Below are 24,391 nucleotides of genomic sequence, written 5' to 3'. Positions count from 1 at the left end.
CGATCTCATAGAGCGAGATGTCTTCACTTCTTTTTTTTCTTGTACAATGAGACATTCTTGGAACCAGAGGGAAACCTCTTAGAGCAAGATGTCGTCACTTTTCTCTTGTACAGTGGGTCATTCTTGAAACCAAAGCATGCCCTCTTAGAGCGAGATGATGCCATTTTTCTTTTATGCGGAGTGATTATTCTCGGAACTAGAGCATGGTCTCTTAGAGAAAGATATCACACCTTTCTTGACACTTGTACTATACATTCTATACAGGTTGTAGCGTACTCGAGCATATACTTCTATGAGGCGCTTCGAACCTCACTTGCACACACGCATGTGGGGTTGAGTGGAACTAACAGTGTTCTCACTCTCTCTCTTTACATGGATCACCTAGACAGGCTCTAAGGCCGAAATTTTCCATGTCCTTCTCTCCATGGATCACCTAGTTTTAGGTGCGAGACATCCATGGTTTCTTTCTTCTTCGCCTTTCTTCTCATGGATCACCAAAGTGTGTATTCATGTTCTCTCTCTTCTTCCTCTCATGAACTCATAGTTTTACTATTGATAGTTCATGGATGATGTCAACTTTTCCCTTTTATGTGATCGCTTGTGTTTATGTGATGGCATTGGTCTTTGTGTCTTGATTAGTTGTTGAAACATCTGAGCTCGAGATCTCTTCGGCTAGTTAGTCGTCTTGTGTCTTGTTCTTGCCGTGTGTCTTTTTGCGCTTTGTCTTTGTTTTGTGTGTCTTTTAACTTTTTGTTTTGTGTGCTCTTGCATATGTTGGCATGAGTTAAGACCCTAAGATTGGGGGCTTTTTGATCCTCAATATTAGTGATGTCTTATACTCCTTGTGGTTTTCACTCTGCATCTCTCATCTTCATCTCTCTCTTTCTTCTATTTTACCGGCAGTAGTGGCATAAGTCATACTCCCACTAAAGTGGGGGCTAAATGTAGTGTCATAAAATTGTGACCCCTGCAATTTTAACCACATTTGGGGTCCTCACCTTGGTGACAACATCTCCTTCCTTAACCGGGACCTATTTCTGCATTTCCAACCCTTCTCTCTTCCTCCTTTATGTCTTGTGTCTGCTTTAGACCCTGTTCAGAAAATAGGGCAGGACAGGGGCGTGGCACCCTTGTCCCCCCTAGGACAAGGGTGTGGCACCCCTTTCCTCACCTAGGGTGGTCCTATGTTTGGTCTGCCTGATCTCCTATGCATTTCTTGTCTTCGGGGTTTGTTATTCCTCTTTGTTGGTTTTCGATGGTTGAAAATTAATCCTTGAGGCATGTATAAAAGGGAATTCAATACCCTCATTCATGGATGGATGACGAATGGACAGATAAAGAGCATAAGGAGAAGACATAAGATTTCAAGGCCATCATCAAGCATTCAAGTCTTCTTCTTTCATCCATTGGAGCAACATTACAACATTCATTTGCAAGTATGTATGTGTTAGGGTTTTGTCATGTTACATGCCATTTCATACAACATTTGTGGTTACATTCAAGAAGCAAAGCAATCATCATCAACAAGTAGCAGATCTACAAGGTATACATCTCCATTGTTTACATTCAAGCATTTGCAATTACTTTCTTTCTAGGTTGATTCCTCAACTGGGGTTTGACTAAGGCAAACCCCTATCCACAACCTTTCTCCCTCTCTTTTATGTGTGTAGGTTGCAGGTGCGCAGCTGTAATTACAGGTTTGGGCTTCATTTACAGAGACGGAAGAACCCTTTTCGCTTCGCGGAATTTGTGGTAGACCATGTACATTCATGCCACGGTCCCGACGACTTTTCTCCAAATTTGCAGGGCAGATCCATGTCAATTTAATTAGCTTAGATCCGAAGTTGCAGCGCGATCCCAAACTAGTAGCTCTTCATTTCACTCATTTTCTCTCTCTTTCCCACATAGTCAACAAGTCAACTTTCTCATTTACAAAAGAGGGTAAATCACACTTCAACCACTTGCAATCCACTCAGAATCCACGTCCTTGTTTCCCTTGGATTTGGATCTAGCAGATTCAACCCCTCTTTTGAATGTAAAGTTCCTCTCCAAGTGAAAATCATCCTAGTGGCTTCCTTTCTCTCTCCTAGGTGGGGAGTCCACTAGGATCCAATTTTCCATCACTTTTCTGCTTATTTACCATCTTTTAAAGTGTGTGCCACTAAGTTTTCAAAATTTACTTATTCGTTATAAATTATTGCAACTATCACATATTCCCTTCAAAAATAATATAAAAATAAAAATAAAAAAATCATTCATCTAATCTATACTCCTATAAAATATCATTAATATTTAAAGTATTACATATATGTCAAAAAATATCTTAATGCTTAACAAATTCAATGTAGACATTACAACAAATAATGCGTGCATGATTTAGTTTAACATAAAAAGAATTTGTCATGTTAATGTCTTTAAATAATTGATATTTGAAAATAAATCTCTACAAATTTGAAATTAAATTGTATTTAACTCATTTTACTCATACCTAAAAATATATTTGACTACCATCCATATATGAACCACTGGTAATGAAAAAGGCATTTTCAAATGAATATATTTCATCGCTGTAATTTAGAGTTTCATTAAAACTAGCATAAAAAGGAGTTAATGAGAAATAATTAGATTTATTCTACGCTATTTAAGATTTAATCATTATTTTCTGAGCATGTTGTTTTAAAAGTAATCACCATCTGAAACCTTGTAGAGTTTAAAATGCAGAGTCCTACTGTCCCACTATCAGTTGACTCAAACAAATTATTTGATTATAAGGCTCTAACTGATCATTTAACCTAACATACAATTTCCATGTGCATCCTTCAGAATCATAAAATAAGAATTTGATGCACCAACACAGTCCACTGTGTACATTTTTATATACAATATCGCATTCCTTGTCATTGCTGTTTTTCAGAAAATTAAATTTCAGATAGAATTCATTTTTCAAGTAAATTTATCAGAAAAAAAAAGAAAAGAAAGAAGAATAGATACCCAAAAGAGACGCTATGACGTGCAATGCATTTCTAACCACGTTGAAATAAACAATGAACAATTTAATAGAAAACAAAACAGCAGAAATTAAATACCACATAACCAGGATATGTTCTATATATATAAATATAATGACACCTCTCCACGTCTCATTAATATTGGACTACTTCAGAATATATATATATATATATTCTATACATTGTACCAAAATGACACAAAATCTTACAGTTATCAATCCACAGCTCAAGGAAGTCTGCCAGTCTAGACAAAATTACACTCTCGCATATACAAACTCTAGATGCAGTGGCAACCCAGATATTAAAAATGAATAGATGGCATTGGGAATGATTATCCACCGTAACTGTGACTAGCTTAAAATAAATAAACCAAATGAAGTGGATCAAAGACAAAGTACTGATGATAAAACTTCTCTCAAAGCAGAATGAGCCACCAAATTTGTACAATTCATTCAGGTAACAGGCTGTTGAAAGGAAACCTCCTAATTTGCGAATCTATCATCAGCAATTCTGCAACCATATTAACCAAGCAAATCCAAATGTTTAAGCTCTGAACATGTAGTTGATTTGGTCTACCAAGATAAACGGAGGCCTTATTTGGTATTGGGCACACAGTTCTTTTTCTGATTATGTTCACAAAACTTCAACAATCAAGAAATCAAACTCTTTGTAGAAGCACCCCAGTGATTTGGAAGTAATTTACTTGTGCTTAACATCCTGGGGAAGATGAACAGAGGTATTTACCAGGAATTACAGCACTACAACATTATCAACACACAAGGTGCAGGGTTCCCTTCACCAATTAGTGAATGCTTCATCCAACAAATAGAAATAAATACAGGAAAACAATCATGCTCACTTATGACTGTACAAGTACATCTCCCACAACTTGAGCCATGCTATTACATCCCTTGCCAGTTCTTTTTGAGGACACAGCTTTAACACCCTCTCTCTTTGAGCTGGGAGTAGAGGACGCCATTGCTTTGTTTCGATCTTGTCGCGGGTTCTGGTTTCCTTTCACATTTGTTTCTAAGGATTCCTGGGTTGAACTTTCCTGGCTAGACCTTGCAGACCTAGACTTGGTTCCATTCACAACTGCACCATTGCATTGGATTTTCTCTTTCTTGCGAACCTTCAAACCTACTGACACTTTGCTTCCATTTCTCTTTGATTTAGAGGTGTCCAAGCCCTGTACATCATCAGCCAATTTACCATTGTAATTTGCAGTATCTTTAACAGGGGTAACCAAAGAAGCCGACTCCCCCAATTCATCCCTGTTCATCTTCACTTCTACAACCTCAATATCCCCATTTAAAATTTCATTACCATCCTTTACTTCAACTGCCAGAGAATCCTGTAAATTGATTGCATCTTCATATAACTCCCTTAGTTTATTATTATTATCAATCTCATTATGCTGAGCTAATGGTTCTAAGCTGCATTTCTCTCCAATTACATCAGTTTCATTGGCATTCAGGCTCCCTTCATCAGACTCTTGAGTGTGATTTTTATTAATCACGCCTCCTGCAATCTCATTATGCCCATTTGAAGATTCAGAGTTATCTTTAACTGGTTGAGATCCTTGTGAATTTATCCTTTCACCATCACTTGCATCAGTCGAAGTATTTGACATGCTGCTTGTTGTGAGATTACCAATTTCAGTTAATTCTTTGGCAGACTTAGTTTCCAGCATATTTAGATCCTGCTGTTTTGGGCTAACAGACATGTCATCAAGCTTGGATTCAAGAAAATGTTTTGCAGAAGGCACTTCAGTTGATTTTCTCAGACTCTCCTTTGAAGAAGCATAGTCCTTAGCAAATTCTTTCTCTGCATTCATTTCTTCAGGAAGATCTTCAATGGTTCCATTGGAGATATTCTTCATGAGGATAGAACAACTTGATGTAGACGACTGACCACAATCACCTTCAGACTCTATACCCACACAGCTATTTCGACGCCCTAGCTTAGGTGATTTTGCACGGGTTGGAGGTATCTGCGCCTAATAGATCTTAATCAGATACATTGCAATGCTTGTATGTGGACATAAAAACTTAAAAAATATAACTCCAACATCCTACAAAACAGGCACCACAAATATATCATTGCGCCATGAATGCAAGCATTCCTAGATGTAGCTTCTATGAATTTCTGGTGAGAATCATTTCTCACTGTCCATCATAAGATTTGAGAGTATACTACAAACAATGTGTTGCTTAATAGGATTAAAAAATACGGCACACATATCCACAGGGAATACACAATTAAACACTTTGTGTAACCTGCTATCCTATGCCTCAAAATGACATTGTACATGAAATTAGAGCTCAACTGAGACATGCAAACTAACATTTGACAACCTTAGCTCCCCATGATTCAAGATTGTTGACTAAGAATAGAAATACGGTCAAGAGGAAAGACCAAAAATACCTAATAGGAATACTCCGCGAACATCATGAATATTTTCTCAAGAGAAATACTAAGTTGAAATGCAAGGATTTCATGTCACCAAACATGAATTGGAAAATGAAGCATTATTCTTATGTCCAAGTGAAAAATATTGTTTGAATAGTAAAATTCAATTAAAGCAAGCATCAACTCTGTAATACAAAGTACCCCAGAATCAAACCCCGTGTTCATGAAATAAATAACTATATACCTTTTTCAGCTCAACCTTTGGCAGTGCTGCTTCGTGGTAAAAGTCTGGCATGGGCGTTGCTTTGAATGTCATACTCTTTCTAAGCTGCTTGATCTCAGCTTCTTGCTTCTCCTACAATATAAATAATAAAGCATAAAAAATCTCAAATTTTAAAACATCAACCCAAAATGTTTGTCACACTGTTGCAAAGATTTGCAACGGAGAAGAAATGTATGTTAAAATCTAACCAATTAGAATGATACTCATCTAACATTCCATCCAATTAGAATGATATTCATCTCACATTCCATCCAAATAAGAGGTATGACAGTAAACACCTTTGATTTGAGTTGCAATTTGCTTTTTTCCATCTCCTTAGCATGAACCTTTTCCTCTAACTTAGAGTAGAACTGAGAAAATCAAGGAAATATAATTTTAATGGCATATTACTGCAGATGGAACTCTGAATCCTCTCCATCGAAGAAAATTAAATGATACTAATGTCCAGGTTAGAGTGTCAAGAGTTACAAAAGAATAGAAGTGCCCAAAACAAAAAATTAGTATTACATCTTTCCGCTTTTTTGCTCTCTCATCACATCTCAAGCTAGGTCCAGATGCAGCACATTTTGGTCTCTCTTTAACAGCTTTCCTCGATGATGAAGTTCTATAAAAATTAAGGTTGACCAAACGTACACAGCATGATGGAATAAAAATGAAAAGGAAAGCAGACTGCGAAGAAAAATGAATTTATATGGCACCTTATGTTCAGACATCTGTATGCGCAAGTCATTGAAAAGTAGAGAGCATGTCATTTCTAAACGCTTCATACATAGAAATCAGCATCACATCACCATATATATACAAATCCCAGATGGAAAGGATACGAAGAGGCAGTAGAACAGTTATCTTCATCATCATGGTTTGAATTTGCTTGTATGGGAGGCTTTACATTTTGATCCTCCACCCTACAGAGAGAAATGGTTGAAACCAAGAAAAGGCAAACAGTTTTATCTTTTAAAGCATAAATCATAGATTTTTTATAGGATGCTTTCTTTCAACCCACAGTACTTTTAGTAATCAGACAAATAAGAAAAGCGACTTACTTCAAGCTTTCCGAGGGAAGGGACTTGCTGCATAAAGGGTGTGACGGTGCATTTTCCACCAACTACTCAGTCATAGAAAAACAGTGATCCTGTGAGCTACTTAACATTTTAAGAAAGCGGGCAAGCCAATAACACATACATACATGTAAATCTAATATTAACACAAGTTAATGTTCATACACAGAATGATTCACTCTTGAAGTGTGGACAAAACCTTACACAATCCTTTATACTTAATCAAGATTGACAAGATAGATCCACTAAGCATTTCTAGATTACTTCACCTGTGTTTTCTTCAAAACTGAGGCAGATGTACTATGATTTGCATTAGTGTGCTTTTCTGCAGTCCCAGCTATGTCACCATTAATAGGCCGAACAACTATAGAAGCTCTCTTGTCAGTTGCCAAAGCAAATGGTTGTGGAACAGTGTAATTCGTCCTTGCTGACCTCTGGTTGCTTGTTCTACGAAGTGAAATGTTTGAAGCAGGCAACTTTTGAGCGCTCTCAGCATGATTTACTTCTCCAGCATTTTTCTTGCATTTAGTATTTGTAGCCATGTTATTTCCTGCTGCAGCCTCTGGGATTCCTTTTGGCAAACAACTTGAATTCTGGGAACTTTTTGACTTTTGTTTATTAGTAGCTGCAGTTTTTCTATCAACCCTAGTGTTAGCCTTCTCTGATTTAAACAGAGCAGAGCCTGAACTGGATATCTGTTCATTAACCTGTAGGATTAGACATTTGACTGGAATTGTAACTTTTCATCCCATCTATTGTTGTGAAATGTCACTAAATACAAAATAAACTTAAAGGACTCCACAAGATCATTTAATCAAGTAAATATACCTCAGGAACCATTGGATTGATCTCTTCTTGACTTGGTTTTGATGAATCGCCTACTTCAAGAAATGTGTCAGACTGCTTCTCCTGTAATTGACTCTGTTTCATGTTGTCATCTGCTGTTGCAGTCACTTCAGTTTCCCCTTCCCACTTTCTAGGTTCTTCAGACTGAAACTCTTCTGCTACACTTATTAGTTCTCGAAGCTCGTCCTTATGTACATTTTCCATTTCTGAATTTACATCTTTCACATTGTTCTCCTTTGCATACTCCTGTTCATTAGTAACATGCACAGAGCTGGGATGTTTGGACTGAGAATCAACTTGATGATTGGTAATCACCAACTGAGACTTCTGATTTTCCCCTTCATCTTTTTTCACACTTTCCTTGACAATTATGCTTTCAGAGGAAATGTCTACTTCACCATCCATCTGGGTACTGTAAATTCCAAGATAGTAATTTATTCACAAGCAACAGCAGAAACATGACTAGCTTTAGCCTTTGAATAGGTATTACTGAATTTGCAAAATGAAATTATTGGATCTTGAAATAGAAGCTATATAAATTATAATCAATCAGAATTAGATGAGACAATTTAGAACCTCAATTAACTTCTCTTTCAACAAATTAGCAACCCATTACCTATTTAACTTCGGTCATTTTGGATTTGATGTACAACCCAGCGTCCTAATTTCAGTTGTGGAATACAAATGAAACAACAAAATGGTTTGGCAACAAGATTTCTCAATATATCACTCAATTAAGGAAAAAGAAGGTTATAGAGCTACAGCACTTGAAAAGAAAAAGAGAAGAGATTTGTATGTTAGAAATGTGAGTAGATACTCTCAAGTGTCTGCAGTAAAAGCGTCCCTGGCAATTTTAAAATAATGATATTGATGATTCCAGATAGAAGACAAGCCATTCCAATTTCATATTATGATTATAAGAGGCGATGAAATTAGGGTTCACAAAATTGTAAAGCAAGGGGATATAAAAGCTTTTGATCTAAAATGCATTAAAAAGGAGCATTCTACCAGGGTTCCGTTTTCCAAGAAAGTTTTTACCTATAGCGACATGCAACAAAATAAGTTGGGAGGGATTAAAATGAAAAATGGGCAATTAGGCATAGAAAAGAAAACAAGAAATAAATAGGTCAAGCAGGCCTTGAGATTGCAATGTTCTACTAATTTACAAATTGGCTATTGAGTTTTTTTGAGCTGGTGAAGCTAAGGGCTTAAATGCCTACCCACAGTTATTGTGATAGCCTGAGTACAAACCTTGACTGTAGAGTAATTCTCTGGCTGAGGGTGCAAACTGGTTGCTTATGGCCCCGCGATCCTCTGGGAGAATAATCACCTAGCCTTGCAAATCGTAACTGGTGCTCTCACAATGGGCCTCTGGTACCAGAAAACACATATAATAGATCCAGACAGTGATAACGCTCAAGAAAGACATAATGATGCCTTAACATTTTGAAGGCGTAAGATCTGTAACGGCATTGAAATCTTATACAATGCACCTAGATTTCAATCAAACCTAACCAAAGCATAAGCATGTCAGAGGAAAGCAAATATGTGCAAAGTTCAAACAATTTACCCATCACGATTGAAATTTCAAATGAAAATTGAACTGTTGGAAATCAGGATAGTGAAGAAAGATGCAGAGTTACCAAAGAAAACATTTAATCACTTATTTCCTGTTGCTTTAAAAAGTAAATTAATCAGCCTGCATGCTCAAATGCCACCTCTAAAAATAAAATCCCCAACATTGTAAAGCCCCTACTGTTCATGAATTGAAGACCTGATAGAGCATGCTATGGTTGTTGAAGCTTCTTTTGTTTTCCATACAGCTGATCTGATTTTAATGGGTGGTAATGCATGACCGCATTGCAAAAATTACTCCTTCAATTTAACATAAGATCCCATTACCACTTAAGCATACTGCATTCCCAAATTCCCAAATATATTTCTAACACAATACCCACCCACCCAAAAACAATAGTGATGGATCTCAAAAATTCACCTGGATGTAAAAATACAGAAAGATTTTGCAAAATGGTTATCAATGCTGATTGAATTGTGGGAATCAAGAAATGCAAAAGGAAAACCAACAATACCTGTAAAATGTAGGATCTGATCAACAGAACAAATTATCAGTATGCCACTGAAATGCTCATGGACCCCTATAAAAATATTGATCACCCACTTTTAGAACAAATCTAAACTCGAAGGGATTAGAGTATTGCAAAAATAGGTGATGTGTAGTAGGATATCTATAATGACAGTCCGGCTTACCAACTCCAATGGAGGCATCTGCTTTCCTCTGGATTTCACTGATTTTAATGTACCCCACATTCTAAAGAAGGGAAAGCTAACCGGATGGGAAAGACCACCAATTGTTAAAGGTGGCTATGTTTTAACAAATCCTAAAGTAACATAATCATAAACTATATAATCTATATCCACAAAAATAATTGTCTATCATTACGACGATTATTATGGTAGTGCAACTCTCAAATTATTAGATTATGACAATAATTCTATGGAGGTTTCCTTGGGTCGAACCTTTTTCTTTTTTAAGTGGCCACCCAAAGCCATCAATTGAAATGATGGAAGTGACAGGGAAACAACAATTAGGGAATTTGACAAGGAAATTGAGGTAGGTTTAGTGGTTGAAATTGGACATAACTTTTTAATGGTGAAAATCACATTCTTATGCAATTTTCTTTTATGTTTTGGATTTCTAGTATTTATGTATTGATTAGTGTTTAAGTTTGAATGTTTTTTTTAAGTTAATAAATAATAGTTTTAGCGTATCTCGAGAGTCTAAATTTACCTACTAAATCTATCATTCACTATCTTAGTTCAAATCTATGAGTGTAGAATTGGTTCAAGTCTTTTTTATGCTATGAATATGTACCTTGAACTTTTAAATTCAAATTTTAACAAGATCATATTTCTATCCCTTACTAATCTTTTGTGAACCAACTAAAGTACAAAACATTTCAAAATGCATGTTAAGATGTTTTGTTTAAAGACTAATGCTAATTCATTTAAATAATTTAGGATCTAGAGCACATCTAAGATAAAGAGAATACAACACGGTGAGTGTAGAGGCATGATGGGTCAAACAATAACAATAGGCAAAAAAAAATTGGACCTATACTTAGCCAAAACTTTGGAATGAAGATTTGACTTTTGTTGGGTTGAGATAGAAGTTTAAACAAGGCTTGGTAATGTTGAAGCAAAATGGATATTAATTATGCAAGCCCCTAAACTATAACCAAAAAGCTATGATTAATGGGGTTATATTATATTATCAATATAAAATGGTAATCATATAATTTGGATATCCATTTGGGGCAATCCTCCAAGCTCCCTTTAACTAGCAAGTGATGGGAATCTTCTTAGCAAGTTTTCAACAATTCACAAAGGTAATCTTCTTATTCTTTTACATTGCATTGAAATGAAAATTGTTTCATTTACTTTAGAAATTTTATTTTGATTATATGCATTTCATATTTTTATTGCAACATGAATTTTGTCTTTTTTCAATTTGATTAAGTGTAATGTGTATTTTGATTTTTTCATATAATTTAGGATTTTAATTTCAATTAATGGGAGCTTGTATCTACCCATCTTTTTTTAATATGTGTACTTTTATTTCCTAAATTAATCTAGAATGTTGGCATTTATTAATTAAAAAAATTCAATTAAATGTAGTTTAGAGTTTCTTTTTTTTGTATGTTCTAAATACTTAATTTAAATTTTATATGTTTAAATAAAATTTTATTTCAAATCCTAAGAGTATATTCTTTAAATTTGAAATAGGTAATATGGACGAGCAAGCCCTAAACATAAACCCCACCGAATCATCCTCTACCAAATCCTTCACAAACAATTGAAGAAGAAATTTAATAGATAGATATGTATATGCACACACACACACACATGTATGTATGTATGTATGTATTTGTATATGTGTATATTGTTGCAAATGTGATGTTGATGGTTATCATTAATGCTTGTCATTGATGTCAACATATTGTTGTGGGATTGGTTTCTCATGTTTGGTGCTTTGGAAGATGTGTTTTTGTTGATATTTTGTGTGCTCATATTGATGGTGATCCAAATTTCTCTATTTATCGAATATGATTTTGATCAATTGTATTCATTCAAGTAACTTGGTTCCATTCCTAATTTTGCTAAGGTGAGTAGTGTTATTTTGGGTCTGGTTTGATCCGAAATTAGAGATTGTGTATTGACATTTATGTAGTGTATGAGTCATGATTTGGGTATGGTATTTATGATGGATGTAACATGTTGATTTGTCTGATGAAGTGTGTTGTGGTATAGTCTACTTCTTATTCCCTTCCACCACCGGAATGTTTAGTGTTGACCTATTTTAAATCTCTATTTGGCTGACTTGGAAGATTATGTTGTCCGAAGACAATATAAATAAGAGGATAATCTAAATGTATGGACATATGGAATATATGCGAGATTGAAAAGGAAAAATCTTATTGGTATTGATATGTGAAGTGTGTTGTTGTTGAAAGGAACCAGAAGCAGTTATGGTATAGCAGATTATGTCACAGTGGTGGATTCTCTTTTCTTTTATTTCTTCTTTCATAGATAGTGAGCCTTTCTAGGTAGTAAGTCCTCCTGCAATGAGCATTCTAACAGTGAGCCACCCTTTTGTAAAAATCACCTTAACTAGTGCTATATATTGAGAAATAACATTCTCTGTGGTTTTTCCACATCATATCTGGTGTTCATTGTGTGATTTGTTTCGTGTATGTGTTTTCATGTTATATCTGTTTTAATTAAGTATGTTGGTTATTCCATATTTGTGAAAGAGTTATTCAAAAAAAAATTAGTTGTCAACTGATTCACCCCCCTCTCAATTGCCTAGATATTTAACAATTCGTATCAGAGCTTTGGTTCCTTGGAAAAGAGCTTAACCACTTGAGGTAGATCCTGATCCAATGGCACATGAATTAACTATTCCTATATTTTAAGGATTTGACTATAGCTTCTGGAAAGTGAAGATGAGAGGCTACCCAATCTCCTTGGGCTACAAAACTTGGAAAGCAATGGAAACTAAGTATGCACAACTGGAAAATGGTCTTACCACTCCTGATGAAGTTCAAGCCTATGAAGAAAATGAAAAGGAAAGGTATGCTATTTTAGTGCTTTATCAAAGACTGAATTAACAAAGGTTATTTCATTGAATGTTGCTCATGTGGTTTGGGAAAAGTTAAGGGATATCTATATGCAAAAAAATATGAATATAAACTACAGAGAACAAAAAGACAAACTAAACGATCAACAAACACATAATTCAACCACATTCAAGATTAGGACTGTAAAGCGGAAAAATCGAACCCTAGTTGTTCTCCCCTCCCCAACTCCAAGGAGAGAGAAGGGAGAGTCACTAGGGTTGATGGTTTTCACTTAGGGGAGACTTTACATTCAAAAGAGGGGTTGAAACCCACAAGATCCAATCCCACGCAATGCAAGATTGGATTCTAAATGAGTTTCAAGGGTTAAGACATCAAGGATACCCTCTTTTGAAAGAAATGTAGATAGAAAGATTGAACTAGGAATGCATGTAAAGTAGGAAAGATTCGCTTATAAACAGACATAGGGATATGGGATGAAGCTGCGGACCTAGAATTAGCAGTAAAATGTCGAGACGGTGCTGTTCGGCAAGTTTGAGCGAAAGTTGACGAGACGATGGCGCCCGATGTGCACACGGTCCTCCGAAAAATCCACGAAACCTAGGGGGATCTGTTCGTCTCTGCACAAGGATTCTAGATCTTCAATTACAACTGCGTACCTGCAACCTACACACAGAAAAGAGAGGACGATTGGGGGGTTAGGGATGAGGGGTTTGCCTTTAGGTCAAACCCCGGTTTTGGAATTAACCAAGAAATGAGAATGTTGTAAATGTAAATGTTTGTAATGTAAACAAGTACTGATACCTTGTTGTAAAAATGTTTGTATTCTTACATGCGAAGGTGTAATGTATGTAGTATGTTGTATGTTGTATGTGATCTCCTCTTCAATGGTTGAATCCTTGTCTTGAATGCAACACTTAGCCTTGAATGGAGACTTAGAATGTTCAATTGCTTGAAGGAATGCTTGAATGTTTGAATATCGCTTCCGCCTTTTTGCTCACATATGTCCTTCCTCTTTTTCTTTCAAAATGGGAGAGGAAATGTAGTTTATATACTTGTCAATTAGGGTTAATAGACTGATTTTTCCGACCTTGGGCCGACATAGCAACCGTATTTTCCAATTTGCAAACTTAAAGACCCGAAGCCCCATAAGAGACTGGGCCCAAAATAGGGCTAGGGACCAGGGCGTTGGGCGCCATGGTCCTGGGGGACCAGGGCGTTGGGCGCCCTAGTCCTGAAGGACCAGGGCGCTGGGCGCCATGGTCCCACCTCCCGGGACAGCAGGGTGCAAGGAGGATCAGGCCAGGGTGCTGAAAAATGCAGTTTTTGATGTTATGAACAAGTTTCGGGGTCTCCATTCAGGTTATGTGTTGCATCGATATCGTGAAGACCCAAATGCAGTCGAAATTGCAAGTGTCACAATTTTAGGACGCTACATTTAGCCCCCACTTTAGTGGGAGTATAAGCGTAAGCTCATACTTCCGGTAAAGTACAAGGAAACAACATTGAAAAACTTTCACCACGTCAAGGAGGCAAGATACACCAAGCTCCCAGTGGACTAAGGATCTTACGACTTCAATTGACAAAGTAAAAGGGAAGATCACGAGGGAGAACCATGACTGTCAGTAGTAAGGTTCCCTCACTATGAGTCATGCAAGAAAGATATCAAAAAATTTCAAGGCAAAGCTAAATTTGTCAAGAAATTTTCAAGTATCTTGAAAAGATATGAACGGGATGTATGCCCCCCTACGTTAAAGCGATCGCACACGCCTCACTAGGGGTGATTGCTTTAAGGTAGTGATACATATAAGAAATGAGAAAGGAGCACGTTATCACAAGGATTTAGCCCCCAAGTGTGAGATAAGCCCAAGGATAATAGACACAAAACACAAAGCACGAGGTGACTTCGCTTTCCTCGGGGTCAGTATGCTGTATGATAATTCATGTATATCATATGTATGTATGCATAATTGTTCTTCATTCCCCAATCAAGGAAGGTCACCTAGAAGAAGGGAACACATGTGTCTTTTGAGTCAACATGAGAGAGACCAAAAGAGATCTCAATGCTTTGCATCGTCCTCAAGTAGACAACACTAAGGACAACAAATAGAAGAATGAGAATAACACATAGAAGAAGTAACAAAAGATCAAGAGAGGAGGAGAGAATCTGCTATGCTAATGAACTAGTCTAGCACGTCATCTACCCCCCGATCTTGTTGATCAATATTTCGGGAAGGTAGGAAACATGCTAGAGGAGGAACATCCAACACAGCAGATGGAGCTATCACAAGATCCAAACAAGGGCTATGTTCATGTTCCGAGCCACGTTGTTCTTGTCTAGGAGCTAGGATAAGTGCTTTAGAAAATTCGTTAGATAAATGGTTATCAACATCAACATATTCATATTCACTATCAAAATGAATAGAAGTAACATTTTCATCATGAATAACATTTTCATCTATATCATCATCAAGATTTATAAAAATAGGATCTTTAACTCGCACAGGATCAAGACCATCATACATCTTATGTTTAGGAGATTTTGGCTCAATTTTTGGCTGAGGAGAAAATGGAATAATACTGGCTGAAGGTGTTTTTGGGGATTGCAAAGTTTGAGAAGCAGTTGCCTAAGCTCTAAGACGACGCTTTCGTCAGCGTTCACGTGCAGAACGATTCCGTCTAGTCTTAGTAGGAAGTTGAGAAGAGTGAGGAGGAGGAATGTTCTCATCCTTATCACTTGGGTGTTTAGGTTGTGGTCTCTTAGGTTGAATAATAGGAGACGAGGAAGGTCTCTTCTCTCCATAAGAGGAAGGAGGAGGAACTGCTCCATATAAGGGAGGAATATTTGGTTTAGGAAGGAGACCAAGTCCATCATGACGAGGAGGTATAGGTCTACTTTTAGGAAGTTTATTAGATATAGGCATAGTCACATTCATAGGGATGGGTTGGGAATCTTCTTGAGGAAAGACATTAGTTTTATCTTTCAAGGGAAGAACTTCCTTCTCAAGAACGATAGGAATGTCAAGTTTGGGTGCTCTAGGTTCACTTAGAGATAGGATCATATCTTTTTTCCACTTTTGATAAGATTTGAAAAGATGATCACTTCGCGGAGGAAGAGATTGGAATTGTTTAGGCCAAAAGTAATCAATAGGAACGCTAGAAGTTCTTTCAGCTGGTTTAAAGAGACTATGATTGACAGTAACAACTTCACCATTATGGGGAAATTTCAAACACTTGTGAATAGGAGAAGCAATAGCTTTCATGGAAGATAGCCAAGGATAGCCTAGCTTCACACGAAATTGTTCAGATGATGGAATAATAGCAAAGTCCACATCAAGGGGTTTGTTATGGACCTCAATAGGTAATGTAATAGAACCAATTGCAAGAGAAGAAAATGCATCAAATAGTTTCACAACCACATTTGTTTCATCATAGATCACTTGATTCAATTGCAAAGTAAAAAGAAATTCTTCAGTAATGACATTAACCATACAAGAAGGATCAATAAGCACTCCACGGCAAGGTGTATTCTTGACTTTTGCAACTATATATAAAGGACCATCAGGTGCCCTGATAGTTTCACTAGAATCAAAGGTGATGGAAGGTTCTTTAGGGATTTTCTGCTGCTCTACAAAGTTAATCACATTCGGAGCCATAGACACAAGATCATCAGGTGAGACAGATGAATCCAACTATATATAAAGGACCATCAGGTGCCTTGATAGTTTCACTAGAATCAAAGGTGATGGAAGGTTCTTTAGGGATTTTCTGCTGCTCTACAAAGTTAATCACATTCGGAGCCATAGACACAAGATCATCAGGTGAGACAGATGAATCCAACTATATATAAAGGACCATCAGGTGCCCTGATAGTTTCACTAGAATCAAAGGTGATGGAAGGTTCTTTAGGGATTTTCTGCTGCTCTACAAAGTTAATCACATTCGGAGCCATAGACACAAGATCATCAGGTGAGACAGATGAATCATTAGTATCAATCGCATTAGAGGTATGAGAAGGTAATGGATCAGTAAAAATCTGAAGATTTTGGTTAGGAGGAGCTACAGATGTGTTGCCTTTATCATTCACACCAGAAACAGAGATAGTATTATTATCAATCAAATCTTGAATTTTACCCTTTAAAGCAAAACATTTTTCAGTATCATGCCCAGGATGACGATGAAATTGACAAAAAGATTTGTTATCAAAATAGGGTGAATTAATCTTTGCAGGGTCTATTTGCCTTATAGGAGGAAGAGTAAGCACATTTTGTTCCAATAGCTTATTCATAATACTATGCAATGATTCATTCAAAGGAGTAAACTTTCTTTCTTTCTTGAAAAACTTAGAAATAGGAGGCACACCTGATGCTGCATTCACATTGTTGTTGATGATGTTTTCATTGAATTTAATGGACTCTCTGTTCGGTTTAAACTTCCCAAATGGTTGTTGACTACTATCACCCTTATCACTCGGAGCCATAGGATTTGCTTGTTCCATTTGACTCACAGTCAGTTGATAATTGTGAAGAGTTGCGCACAACTGTTGGAAAGAAGTAAACTCAGAAAACAGAAGTTTTTCTCTAATGTCTTTTTGTAAATTAGAAATAAAGATTCTTTGAATATCATTGTCAGGCACTGGAAAAGAAATTTGAGCATACAAATGCTTATATCTACCAATGAAATCAGTCACTTTTTCTTTAACACCCTGTTTACAATGCATTAAATCAATCAAAGTAACTTTAGGACTTATATTGTTTTGAAATTGTTGAATGAAAGCATTTGCAAGTTGTTCGAAAGAAGAAATAGAATAGGAAGGCAACGAGCAATACCATTGTAGGGCTTTGTCTCTTAATGTTCTAGTGAACAGTTTTAAAAGCAACCTTTGGTCATAAGCAAAATCAATACATATTGTTTGAAAGGTCTTAACATGTGTTAAAGGATCGCCCTTACCATTATAAAGCTTCAAATGCGGAATTTCAACATGTTTAGGGGGGATAGCTTGAACAATGTCAAGAGAAAGTGGGCTCGCAACATCAAATGTGGGCACACTAAACTTAGATTGATTCATAGAGGCAATTTGTTGCTGTAAAGAAGAGACAGTTTGTGCAAGATTGTTAATGGTCGCTTCGGTCGAAGAGTTCATATTAGATGTGTTAGATTGTGATGGAGGTGTTATGTTATTGAAAGAAGGTAGAGAGTAAGGTGGTGGGACACTATGATAGTTAGTCATAGGAGATGATTGGAAAGGAGGAACACTACAAGGAGAAATGGAAGGGTTAAATGAATTGCCCCCTTGCATCATGTTCATTTGTGGAGATATAATAGGGACACTCATTGAAGGAATGAATGAAGAAGTCGGATTGAATGAAGGAAGAGGGTTGATTGAAGAAGAAGGATTGCCCCCATGACTAGCGATCATAGGAGGAATGTCTTGTATTGAAGTAGTCATTATGTTTGATGTAAAAGTAGGTATACTAGCAATAGGAGTTGTCAAAGGAATAGAATGATTAACTTGAGTAGGAGGTTGTGTATAACCTAAGGTTTCGGCACAACTTTTCGTTGGCATCACATTCGAATCCACAATGTGTGCAATACCACGCAAAATATCGATTCCATTCTTATCACTTTGAACCATACGTTTTAGACCCTCAATTAATGAAAGAGCTTCACTATCAGGGTATTCTTGAGACATCCATTGTCGAAAATCATCAAATTGGTTATCCAATTCGAAAGTTGTTCTATAGAAACCTCATGGAGAGCTTCTTCATCATTAAGAGGATTAGAGGAATTACCCATGTCCTCGTTAAAAAGGCCATTCAAATTAGGTTCCATGTCCTTAGTAATTAAACCTTGGAAAGACTTAATTCTAAGGCTTCGTCTAACGGGAATAGTGTAAGTAGGGCTTATTGTTGTAAAACTCATGCACTAAAGAGAGAGAGAAGATTTTGAATTTTAGAGGTAGCAAATTTCAATAAAACCAGCCAATCTCCTAGATTTAAGCTGTTAAATGCAATCAAGACAATCTCCCAAAATTTCGAAAAAAATGTCTGGGACCATGGCGAACGGAGTGCACACAGTCCTCACAACTTTTTTCGAAATTTTCAGGGATGAAAGTTATGATGATTTTAAAGCTACTCTGAAAAAATTGAGTGATTTTATGATCTGTAGATAGGCCAAATTAAAGTTGCAATCTCAAAATTGAACCCTACCAAGATTGTTGAAAAATGTAAAATTTGAATTTTGAGAAAGAGAGGGAAACTGAAATTTTGAATTTTATGATTTTAGACAGAATACTGAAAGTAATGCAAGCTTTGAAATTTAAAAGTTGACTCGATTTCATGCAAAATTCGAATTTGAAAGTGGAAATCAAAGTTGCCGCAATTAAACACTTAATTTCAAAAGTCACAAACTGCAAAAATTTGAATAAAACACTGAAATTCCGAATGAATGCTAACACACTTTTCAGATTTAGGACTGTAAGAAACACAATTTTGATATGAATTTTAATTTCAACAATTTTTGAATGATTATAAGACTTTATCCAAGCAATCACTAGACCAACTTTGACTTTAATTTTGAAAGTGTTAGAATTGATAAAATCAGCCAAAATTCTGGATTTTAGCAGAAATATACAGTAAGATCTAGCTCCCGAAATTCGGAAAAAATGTCGGGGACGATGGCGCTCGGGGTGCACACGGTCCTCACAACTTTTTTCCAAATTTTCAGGGATGAAAGATATTGTGATTTTGTTGCGGAATCCAAAGTTACAGCCGATTTGGAGGTGTTTTGATTAGTGAAATTATCAGTCAAAGGTTGAATCAAGAAGGTTTTAAAAATTAGGGTTTTGACATTTAACCACTTAATTTTCAGAATTAAAGCACAAATATGAATTGACAATTTGCAATAGAAGGGTAGATTTGAAACAAGAATTAACAATTAAACATTTCACAAGCTTAATTACTTAAAAAGAAAATTTTAGGGTTTTTATGCAATCAACCTCTAAAATTTGCAAAAGATCAAACATGGAAATATAATTAGGAAAGCAAAATTTTCAGATCTAACCATGAATAATCAGAATGAGGATGTTCACGTCGGGTTCACCAAAATGTAAAGCGGAAAAATCGAACCCTAGTAGTTCTCCCCTCCCCAACTCCAAGGAGAGAGAAGGGAGAGTCACTAGGGTTGATGGTTTTCACTTAGGGGAGACTTTACATTCAAAAGAGGGGTTGAAACCCACAAGATCCAATCCCACGCAATGCAAGATTGGATTCTAAATGAGTTTCAAGGGTTAAGACATCAAGGATACCCTCTTTTGTAAAGAAATGTAGATAGAAAGATTGAACTAGGAATGCATGTAAAGTAGGAAAGATTCGCTTATAAACAGACATAGGGATATGGGATGAAGCTGCGGACCTGGAATTAGCAGTAAAATGTCGAGACGGTGTTGTTCTGCAAGTTTGAGCAGGACGATGGTGCCCGGCGTGCACACGGTCCTCCGAAAAATCCGCGAAACCTAGGGGGATCTGTTCGTCTCTGCACAAGGATTCTAGATCTTCAATTACAGCCGCGTATTTGCAACCTACACATAGAAAAGAGAGGACGATTGGGGGGTTAGGGATGAGGGGTTTGCCTTTAGGTCAAACCCCGGTTTTGGAATTAACCAAGAAATGAGAATGCTGTAAATGTAAATGTTTGTAATGTAAACAAGTACTGATACCTTGTTGTAAAAATGTTTGTATTCTTACATGCGAAGGTGTAATGTATGTAGTATGTTGTATGTTGTATGTGATCTCCTCTTCAATGGTTGAATCCTTGTCTTGAATGCAACACTTAGCCTTGAATGGAGACTTAGAATGTTCAATTGCTTGAAGGAATGCTTGAATGTTTGAATATTGCTTCCGCCTTTTTGCTCACATATGTCCTTCCTCTTTTTCTTTCAAAATGGGAGAGGAAATGTAGTTTATATACTTGTCAATTAGGGTTAATAGACTGATTTTTCCGACCTTGGGCCGACATAGCAACCGTATTTTCCAATTTGCAAACTTAAAGACCCGAAGCCCCATAAGAGACCGGGCCCAAAATAGGGCCAGGGACCAGGGCACTGGGCGCCATGGTCCCACCTCCCGGGACAGCAGGGTGCAAGGAGGATCAGTCCAGGGTGCTGAAAAATGCAGTTTTTGATGTTATGAACAAGTTTCGGGGTCTCCATTCAAGTTTCGTGTTGCATCGCCATCGTGAAGACCCAAACACAGTCGAAATTGCAAGTGTCACAATTTTAGGATGCTACAAGGACGTTAAGAAAGAAGAAAACTAGATAAAAAAAAATAGAAGCATTTAAACTGCAAACTCTAGATTATCCTTCAATTTGATAGTCTTGTGATTTGATGTGTGCTTGCTAAATGATAAATACTCGATTCTACTCCATGATCATGAATGCAAAATGGATATTAAGCAAGTTGTGATACAAAATGCTATGCTAAATGGATGTGGATGAGTAAAAGATGAGCAAATGTTTCTGTATTATGAGGTTATGAAAATGGAAATGGATGAAAAATTTTGCATTATGATAATATGAAAATGAAAGTGGATGAACAATGAAAGAAAATGGGGGGTTTTAATAGGCTAGAGGAAGAGATGGAGAGGGATGAGAGGAAGACACATGTCCCTGAGAAGAGTATGTATCATGGGAACAAATGACATGTGTCCTTAAAAAGGACATGTGTCATTTGAGGAATGACATGTGTCCTTGAGGACACATGCCCATTTGGGAGTGAGACATCCAAATTGGAAGGCTATATTCCAGAAGAGATTACAAAATAGAGATATTCTTATGGTTTAGGAAATTTGGGATATTTTTTCCAGATTTTAGGGAAATTGGTTTCCTTCCAAAATGAGGATGTTTTCATGACTTAGGATATTTGGGATATTTTCCCAAAATTTAGGAAATTGGTCTCCCCAAAAATGAGGATATTTCCATGGCTTAGGAAATTTGGGATATTTTCCCAAATTTTAGGAAATTGATTCTCCAAAAATGAGGATATTTCCATGGTTTAAGAAATTTGGGACATTTTTCCAAATTTTAGGAAATTGGTTCCCTAAAAAATGAGGATATTTCCATTGAAAGAAATTTGGAATATTTTCTCAAATTTTAGGAAATACACACATATGATGAGGGATAAGGGATGGGGTTGACTAAACCCTTGGTTAGTTAGGTGGGTTAGACTAGAGGAAGGGTTAGATAAGGGTAAGAGTTAGGAGACATGTGGGGAAATAGAACTAATTAATTTAATTAATTAATTATATGAGGGAATATTGAGAGGAAAGGACAAAAATGAATTAAATAATCAAATTAGGCATTTGATTTATTTAATAGAAGAAAAGAGTCAAATTTAATTAATTAAATGATTTATGATTGTCAAATAATTAATTAAAAGAGGACTATAGCGTAATTAATTAAATTAATTAGCTAGAAGGAGGGAACACTAATTAATTAAATAATGTGTAATTATTTAATTAAAAGTGCTCGGAATAACTAAATTCAATTAATCAAATTAATCAAATTTAGGTGTCTACATTTTGCCCCTCTTTTCAATGTTGCTAGCATAGCATCAGCGTAAAGACAAAAAGACACCACTGAATCAGAAAATAAAGAGAAAGAAAATGCCCCAGGCAGATGGAGGAATAAAGGAGTGAATGCAAATGTAATGAATGATGTATGAAATGATCATGGTGCGTGAGCACCCTTGGAAATGGGTTAGCATGAAACAAGCACTTATTTTGATTTAGCATTGTATATGATGCACCAAGGTACAAGGAAGTCCAAGGTGATTTTCATAGCCAATACATGAATTGACTCGAATAAACATACACAAAATGTTAGCCTAGCACCACACAAAATTACAGAGAATGTTGCGAGAAACAATGTCAAAGAAACTGTAAACAAAGAGATATGCCCCAATGTAACATGAGACAGCCAAGACCTCGCGAGGGAACAACATGGGACACATAAAAAACACACCAGGCAAAAACAAAAACCAACAAGATCAAACCCCTAGATTTGTTATTCCTGGCACACCATGATATGAAAGATTGTGGTGAATATGAAGATAAAAACCATAGGTGCTCAAACAGATAAACAAAGATAAAAAATAATCAAAGCCAACATGAGTGCCTCAAATATATTTTGCCAAAAGGATAACGAATGTATGAGATTTGATATTATCTGACAAAAGGAAGGATACATCTCGTGCAGACTAATGATTGGATGTGGGATTGATGAGATTGAATAGCAAAAGATACCTGATACAATCACGATGACAAAGATGGTCAAGGATGATTGTTGAAGAACCAATACTTGATGGGATATGATCTTGATGACACATGAATGACTGATGCAATGGATGAGACTGATGGTATGATGAAAGAATAAGGATCCGGTCAACTACTGAGAGGGGGGATGAATCAGTAATAGAAAACTGATATAAACTTTCACCAATCTCAAAATCAAACTCTCAAAACAAACTTAGAACTGACAAGTTAAACCGCTGAACTACAAATGCAATATCATTGTCAAGTTAAACCGGTTGACTGTTATAACAGATTAACAATAAAACAACTTGAAACTCATAAACATCCAAATACTTTACTGACATAAGTAAAACCTCATTTCAAATTGTTGTCGGACAACATAATATATCAAAGTGGATTTAGCAGTTAAGCAATTCAACCATAGTAAACATAAACACCAAAACATTCACCACTTGACACAATATTTTTGATGTGTAAACCCAAATGGGAAAAACCACGGTGGGGATGAATACCCACAAGTATTCTGAAGTTCGCCCTATTAGGAGCCAAGCCTATTAAAGCTTTACAAAAATTCTCGTTAAGAAGAGATCTTGTTAGGGACCACCCGGTTAAGGGATTGACTATAATGCCCTATTAGAAGCAATACCCTGTGAGGAGTAACCTCGGTAGAGGATTTGAAATCCAAGCTAATGGACCACTTGGTTAAAGGATTTGAATAACACTAAGCTTGTTAGAGCTTACCCGGTTAGGGGATTTTAATTGTTGTAATTGTTAGAAAACAATAGGGGTTTGTTGATCTGTTTGAATAGCACTACACTTGCTTGTTCAGATCCTTTTCATGCTCCTATCTGCCTTTACACAAACTGTAGATACATCATCCAGTTTGGCAACCACACTCTCACTCTCAACTACAAATGGCCAACTCTGAAACAAAACAACTCATTGACCTTATAAACAAATCAATAGGTCAGTAACACAACACAAACCTAATTCTCTCATAGAGATTACAAACAAATTGGTTCAAGTATGATTGTTGGATTACATAATAATCTTTGCACATCATTCAAGATAGCCTTGACCGCTCCTTGGTCACCGCTTCATTGAACTCTATAACTCATCACGCGGTTTGCATTACATGCAATATACTTGCTCATTCCCAAGATAAAAAATTGTTATCTCAATGTGCCAAAAATCATTTGAAACTCTTCTCATACAACATGCATATGTGTCATAATCATTACCGCTCATCATCAGATCATAAACCAATACAACCAATTCACCAAACTTCATTGGTTAGGGTTTATCATATCAACATGTAGG

At 36.4% G+C, this 24,391-nt stretch overlaps 1 protein-coding gene across 6 annotated transcripts; it reads right to left on the bottom strand.

Moving 5' to 3' along the window:
* Positions 1-3,078: 3,078 nt before the first annotated feature.
* On the bottom strand, positions 3,079-10,024 carry LOC131037476 (uncharacterized). Of its 6 annotated transcripts, XM_057969618.2 has the most exons (12): positions 9,876-10,024; positions 9,698-9,763; positions 9,382-9,482; positions 8,859-9,117; positions 7,590-8,019; positions 7,031-7,468; positions 6,747-6,808; positions 6,528-6,608; positions 6,211-6,307; positions 5,982-6,053; positions 5,665-5,775; positions 3,079-5,007 (listed from the first exon to the last, which is right to left on the bottom strand). In XM_057969618.2, exons 5-12 carry the CDS (start codon positions 8,010-8,012, stop codon positions 3,868-3,870), a joined length of 2,424 nt encoding a protein of 807 aa, XP_057825601.2. In that variant the 5' UTR covers positions 8,013-8,019; positions 8,859-9,117; positions 9,382-9,482; positions 9,698-9,763; positions 9,876-10,024; the 3' UTR covers positions 3,079-3,867. The 6 variants fall into 6 exon arrangements, with proteins under 6 accessions (XP_057825601.2, XP_057825599.2, XP_057825604.2 ...); XM_057969616.2 differs by lacking the exon at positions 9,382-9,482; XM_057969621.2 differs by lacking the exons at positions 8,859-9,117; positions 9,382-9,482.
* Positions 10,025-24,391: the final 14,367 nt, after the last annotated feature.

This window comes from Cryptomeria japonica, chromosome 6 (assembly GCF_030272615.1).
Source record: "Cryptomeria japonica chromosome 6, Sugi_1.0, whole genome shotgun sequence".
Taxonomy (NCBI): domain Eukaryota; kingdom Viridiplantae; phylum Streptophyta; class Pinopsida; order Cupressales; family Cupressaceae; genus Cryptomeria; species Cryptomeria japonica.
The sequence above is the reverse complement of the archived record's forward strand: the minus strand, read 5'-3'. Positions and strand labels throughout refer to the sequence as shown.

Excerpts from the sequence above, each read along its gene's own strand:
- LOC131037476 (XM_057969618.2), bottom strand. The coding sequence starts at position 8,012 with ATGGATGGTGAAGTAGACATTTCCTCTGAAAGCATAATTGTCAAGGAA. Across the intron at positions 7,469-7,589 it reads TCAATCCAATGGTTCCTGAG|GTTAATGAACAGATATCCAG; the intron begins GTATATTTACTT and ends CTAATCCTACAG. Across the intron at positions 6,809-7,030 it reads CAGTTTTGAAGAAAACACAG|TTGGTGGAAAATGCACCGTC; the intron begins GTGAAGTAATCT and ends ATGACTGAGTAG.